The 6,526-nt window shown below is 45.0% G+C and overlaps 1 protein-coding gene across 5 annotated transcripts in view; it reads left to right on the top strand.

Moving 5' to 3' along the window:
- The first annotated feature begins 2,525 nt into the window (after positions 1 to 2,525).
- Positions 2,526 to 6,526, top strand: part of MIA3 (MIA SH3 domain ER export factor 3) — a 48,986-nt gene continuing 44,985 nt past the window's right edge. For all 5 annotated transcript variants that reach the window (XM_021698389.2, XM_044915893.1, XM_044915892.1 and 2 more), the window contains exon 1: positions 2,526 to 5,294. In XM_021698389.2, the coding sequence (XP_021554064.2) occupies positions 2,837 to 5,294 (2,458 nt within the window). In that variant the 5' untranslated portion in view covers positions 2,526 to 2,836. The remainder of the gene's footprint in view (positions 5,295 to 6,526) is intronic.

Here is a 6,526-nt window from a genome sequence, read left to right as displayed (position 1 = left end):
AATATACTAAAGAGGAGCTACAAGTTCCAACAGATGTAAGTTATGAACTTTTTTTGGTTCTTAATTATAAATTGCCTTTCAAATTCATCAGTGATAGTTAATGATTTTTGAAAGTCTTTGTGTTTTGGTCAGAAAAAACCAAGTTCAAAAAAAAAAAAGAAAAAAACAAGTTCACATGTGTGTATCAAGTTTTAATTTAAAATCAGATTACCTTTAAAAATAGAAAAAAGAAGAAAGAAAAGTTTGAAAAGAATTTATAGGAGATTATATATCATTATTTGGTAGTTGTCTAATATGTGTACTCTTATATAGGGTTTTTCTTTGCTGCTTTATATGAAGAAAAAATTAAGAATTCAATATCTTCTTAGTGATTAAGTTTCAGAGGTAAATCTTTTTATTTTTTTAAGATCTTTAAAAAAATATATTTATTTATTTTAGAGAGCGAGCAAGCGCAAGCAGGGGGAGGGGCAGAGGGAGAAGGAGAGAAACTCAAGCAGACTCCGCGCTGAGCGCGGAGCCCGACACAGGGCTCGATTTCATGACCCTGAGATCATGACCTGAGCCGAAATCAAGAGTCAGAGGCTTAACCGACTGAGCCACCCAGGCACCCCAAGAGGTAAATCTTTTTAGAAGCAAAAGGAGAAGGTATCTCAATCAGAAAACCACTCATTGAATAGCTCTTAGACATTTTAAGTATAGAGAAATCAGGTGAAATTAAACCCTACATTATGTACTAGGCCACAAATGCCAGTTTACCATGGTTTCCTTATCACTGAGTCTTCAGTGATTTCAGGGGTTATAGTTATGCTGTAGGGAATTTGAGAGATTTGGAGGAGTCTAATCTCAGATCTGCACAGTACTGACTGCGCACCCTATAAAGCATTCATCTGAATGCATTGGCAGCTCTGTGATGATGAGAATTTTGTGTTCTGGGATCCTCAGTCCTGCTGATTATTTTCTGGAGTTTTAAAGTTTATAGTCATTGACGCTCACTTTCATTCAAGCATCCTTGAGCAGTTCTTTGCAGTGCTGCGGAACATGCAAGTTGCTGTCCTAGAGGCATTCTTAGATGAGATTGGCAGAATATATGGAGTCTTTGAGCCAGTGCTGTTCTTAACATTTCTCGATAATTGCAAGGGTCATAAAATCAGCCCATTACCTGTCTGGCCTCATTCCTAGTGAAGAGACTCTCCAGGATATAGGTGTGAGACGGCAGTTCATTGGTCACAGTGACCTCACTAGTTGGGGAGTCTGCCTTCTTTCTGTACCTCCCACTGCATGCTTCCCTCAGTATTAAGAAAATAGCGTGGAAACACATGTGGTGAAAAGAAGAAATCATCCATCCCTACTGCACTGGTCAGGGCTCCTCAGCCTTTTGTGAAAGTTTAGTTAGGAGAAGAGAATTATCTTTGTTGGCTTTTAACTTTCCCTCTGTGTATGGCCCCTTTTATGTCAATTTGCTTATTATTGGAGGAAAGGAAGAATATAGATTTATGGATAGTTCTGAAAGCAGATCTTAATGACATCTAGAACCCTGATTTAGAGTAGAGTATATTCCTTACTGAATCTTGTTTTCAGGTTGTATTTGAGGTAAGAATTAAGTGGGGAGCCCCCTTGACACCCTTCTTTGTGCCTGTAAATGTTTAGTTCCCATGCCTCTGTGTTTTAATAAGATACTTCCTAAGCTGATTTGTCTTTTCCAATCTAAAGAAAATATGAGCCAAAAAATCTGTGTAGACTTAGATCCTGACAGCAAGGTGATTTTGCCTGTCTCTAGTGGGGTAAACAGAAGTACAGCCTGGAGGGCACAGTGATAGGGAAGCTGGTGGTCTTCCAGCTTCTTCTGCACATATTATCATGAGATGAATTCCCAGAACATCAGGCATAGATATTGGGAGTTGGGGGACCCAATAAATGACACCCTGTGTTTTCTCTACTTGTGCTCAGAACAAATTGAGAGACCCAGGAGTCAGGCACATGGAGACCAAATTGTCACTATTATTTATTGATAAAGCTTTTCAGTGAACATGGCTTAGGTTGCAGAAATAGTGGGCTTTGTAGTCTAGAATAAGACCAACTGCCCAGCCACAGACAGAGCTAGCTAATGGGGGGCCACCCCTGGAGGACTGTCCCTGTAAAACTGTCAGCATGGTGGGAGAGAGGATGTGTGTTCCCTCCAGCAGGTCCCCCAGACAGAAAACAGGGATGGTACAGAGCAAAGGCACCAGCCACATGAATCATGTTTCCCCTGGGGAAGAGACAGCGAAGGGCAGCCAGGAGTAGTACTCAGGTAGGAGTCCTTCTCCATGGAAGCAGGGAACCAGGGAAAAGTGGATTCTAGCTTCTATATCTCTTCACTACCCAAGAAGAGTTGTTGCCCAAGGTAGACACGGAACCCCCTCCAGAGCCAGTTTGGGATTATCTCTGTCACTAGCATGGGTAAGAGTTTGCTCTTATACTTAGTGACATGCTAACTTTTTTTTTTCTCTCTTGCAGGAGACAGATTTTGTTTGTTTTGATGGGGGAAGAGATGATTTTGATAATTATAATGTAGAAGAACTTTTAGGATTTTTGGAATTGTATAATTCTGCAACTGGAGATTCTGAGAAAGCTATAGAAAAAACCTCAGCGTGAGGACACCCCTCCTGAAGTATTTGAGGAAAGCGACCTTGAACGCGAACCAGTAGAAGTTAACTCAGAGGAGAGTGAAAGTGTCTTCTCAGAAAATACTAAGGAACTCAAGGAAAGATCTGGGGCCCAGAAGAACCACCCCCATGTAAACAGTCAAGCAGGTCATGCTCAGGGAGACCCATCTTCATTTGAACCTTTTGAGGAAATGCTACAGGATAAACTAAAAGTGCCAGAAAGTGAAAACAACAAAACCAGCAATGGTTCTCAGGTCTCGAGTGAACAGGAGAAGATTGACGCTTACAAACTTTTGAAAAAAGAAATGACTCTGGACTTAAAAACCAAATTTGGCTCAACTGCTGATGCACTTGTATCTGATGACGAGACAACCAGACTTGTTACTTCATTAGAAGATGATTTTGATGAGGAATTGGATACTGAGTATTACACAGTTGGCAAGGAAGAGGAGGAGAACGAAGAAAACTTTGATGAGCTGCCGTTACTGACCTTCACTCATGGTGGAGAAGATGTGAAAACTCCAGTGAAGTCTGGAGTTGAGAAATACTCATCAGATAGAGAGCAGAGTTCAAACGAAGAGGATAAAGTGGAGGCAACGCAGCCCCCTGGCATCAAAAACTATGATAAAAACATACTAACAACCTGGGAGGATACTATCTTCTCTTTCACAGAAGGTGACAGACAAACAGGTGTGGATTTAGGGAGTTCTGATTCAGAGGAAGGAAAGGAAGGTGATGATGCGTTTGTCCCAGATAGCAAGTGGGGGAAACCACGATCAGCCACGGATTACATTGACCCTAAAAAGGCAGAAGATCATCTTTTGAGTGTAGATGTCCCTAAAACAAATAATGAAAAAGACCCGGAAATTCATATTACAGGAAAAGGGACGAAAGTTGCAGAATCCAATAGGGGCCTGGCACAGGCTGAGATGGGGTTGGAGGAGGAGAAGCAGGAAGGCATGACTGCACACAGTTCTCCTCAAAGCAGTGACCCTGGCTCTTTGCCATCTGCTGGAAAGGGTAAAGAAATGTTGGAGTCAGCCTTCGATAACAAAGAAAATGACCTAAAAGGAGCAGCTGTTCATATTTCAAAAGGAATGCTCCCTGAAGAAAAGCCTGGAGAGCAGATTTTGGGAGGCGGCTTAGAACGTGAACCAGTACCTAAAGCTTCAGGGAGTCAAATGAACGAGGAAAAGATTGGACAGGAATCTGTGGATATTGCACCCCCGCTGGGAGGTAATCAGCGTAATGCATCCAAAGACAATGTGGAAGAAGTACATGTTTTAGTAAGTGGATCAAAACCACACACGCTCTCAGTGGAGCATCCAAGTGAGGAATTTAAAGAGGAACAGCTTCTTAAGACTCACAATCAACCTAGACCCTCCCCTCTGGATGAAATTGGTTTGCCAAGAGAACCGGAAGAAGAAGGCCCCATTTTGGGAAGAAATCTTTCTTGGCCACAAGGAAGAGAAGAGGCTGCTAGCCACAGTAAGCAGATGGATGAGAAGATAAGGCTCTCCAAGGAGGAGGTCAAAGAGGACTCCTCAGGTGAAGAGTTTGCTCCTCACAAGCCCCTGGTGGGCTTATGGGAAGTGGAGGCGACAGGCCAGACAGATGGCCCGGAAGGCCCAGGTTTCCAAACTGAGAAACCAGAGGCAGATGACGATTACAGCCCGGAAGAACTCCTGGAGGATGAAAATGCTCTAAGTGCAAAACAGTCTAAAGAACAAAGCCCTGAGATCCAGCGCGGGCAGCTAGATGTTAATCCGCAGGCCCCCGTAAGAGCTGGTTTAGGCCCCATTAATCCTAATGCAGAAACAGAAGGAAGCAAAGAAGAAACCAGTAATATTTTGGAAATTGAGAGAAAAAGAGAAACTTTGGGCGAAGGGGTAGACACAGGGGCCAGGGAAGCAGGTAGCGGGGTGGTGGAAACAGAAAACCCTCTTGTAGCTCAGAAAGCACAGAGAGCACCTGAAGTAAGGGACTCTCCTGACAAAAAAAATCAGACTCTAGGGTTGGGTGAAATGTTTCAGAATCAAGATCCTGGTAATTTTCAAGAAGACAGCCCTGAGGAATCCGTACAGAAGCCTGGGGTAGATGAACTCTCAGAAGAGGACCAGGGGGACTTTGAGAGGCTCGCGGACACAGAGAGCCGGGGGTCTGCCACTGAGGAGCACAAAGATGCCCAGCCACACTGGGCGCCACATACAGCGGGGAAGCGGGCGCACAGCCATGATGTGAAGGACCTGCCTATAATCGGCAGCTTCTTTAAAGAACAGCAGTCTCTGCAGAGGTTCCAGAAGTACTTTAATGTCCATGAGCTGGAAGCCATGTTCCACGAGATGTCGTTAAAGCTGAAGTCCGCACAGCAGGAGAGCCTGCCCTATAATGTGGAAAAAGTCCTGGATAAGGTCTTCCGTGCCTCCGAGGCACACATTCTGAGCGTAGCAGAGAAAATGCTTGATTCCCGTGTAGCCGAAAACAGAGATCTGGGAGTGAAGGAAGGTAACATATTCGAAGAGGCAGCAGTACTAGACGATGTTCAAGACCTGATCTATTTCGTCAGGTACAAACACATCTCCGTGGAGGACACTGCACCGCTAACCACAGCACAGCTCCCCTGGGAAGGCTGGGGCGGCTCCACGGAAGGTAAAGTGCCCGCCTGTGGCCTCGTGGGGGCGCGCCGGAGAAGTGGGGGGGCGGGGGGGCGCTGCTGAAGTGCCTCCTGCCTTATTTGTAAAGCTCTGTCCAGTTTACAGTGTGCCTGAAGGTAAGGGACAACAGCACTGTGACATCCACGTGTCCCTTCCTGCCTTCTTTCAGGTGGGAGCGTCCATAAGGATTTCTCACTCTCTTTTCCCCTTTGGACAGTTGAGACTGGTAGCGTTTTCCAAAGGGAACTTTTTTCTTTTCTTTTCTTTTCAAGTAGCTCTACGCCCAACGTGGAGGCTTGAACTCATGACGCTAAGGTCAGGAGTTGCATGTTCTTCTGTCTCAGCCAGCCAGGCACCCTGAGTAACGTGTTGTTGACACACAGTGTTACATTAGTTTCAGGTGTGTGACATAGTGATTCGGCAAGTCTGTACAGTCTGCTCTGCTCACTGCAAGCGGAGCTCCCATCTGTCACCATACAAGACTTTCACAACACCACTGACCATATTCCCTGTGCTCTACCTTTCATCCCTGTAAGTTATTCCATAACTGGAAGCCTCTGAAAGGGCTCTTTGGAACACAGTTTCTTTCTTTCTTTTTTTTTTTTTAAAGATTTTTATTCATTTTATTTGACAGAGAGACAGGGAGAGAGGGAACACAAGCAGGGGGAGTGGGTGAGGGAGAAGCAGGCTCCCCGCTGAGCAGGGAGCCCAATGCGGGGCTCGATCCCACGATCCTGGGACCATGACCTGAGCCAAAGGCAGACGCTTAACGACTGAGCTACCCAGGCGCCCCTGGAACACAGTTTCTTAAGCACAAAGTAACTGCTCTCTGACCAAGGATTAGTTGGCATAATGTTTATTATTTATTTATTTATTTATTTATTTATTTTAAAAAAGATTTATTTTAGAGAGAGAGAGAGCAGGGGGAGGGGCAGAGGGAGAGAATCTCAAGCAGACTCCAGGTTGAGCTTGGAGCCTGACAAGCTCATGGGATTGAGCCCCACGACCCTGAGATCACGACCTGAGCTGAAACCAAGAGTTGGACGCTTAACGACTGAGTCACCCGGGCACCCCTGGCATAATGTTTAAATTGATGCCTTGCCTGAGTTTCTTCACCGCCCCCCCACCTGTCCCTCTTTTCATCTTTTGTGGGTGTCATGGTCTTTCTTGCCTCTTTGGAGCACTTAGGTCAGTTAAATTCTACTGGGCCCTAGGATTCTTGCATTC

This window comes from Neomonachus schauinslandi, chromosome 6, assembly GCF_002201575.2.
Source record: "Neomonachus schauinslandi chromosome 6, ASM220157v2, whole genome shotgun sequence".
Taxonomy (NCBI): domain Eukaryota; kingdom Metazoa; phylum Chordata; class Mammalia; order Carnivora; family Phocidae; genus Neomonachus; species Neomonachus schauinslandi.
Note: the sequence above shows the minus strand (reverse complement) of the source record. Positions and strands in the feature narration are given on the sequence as shown.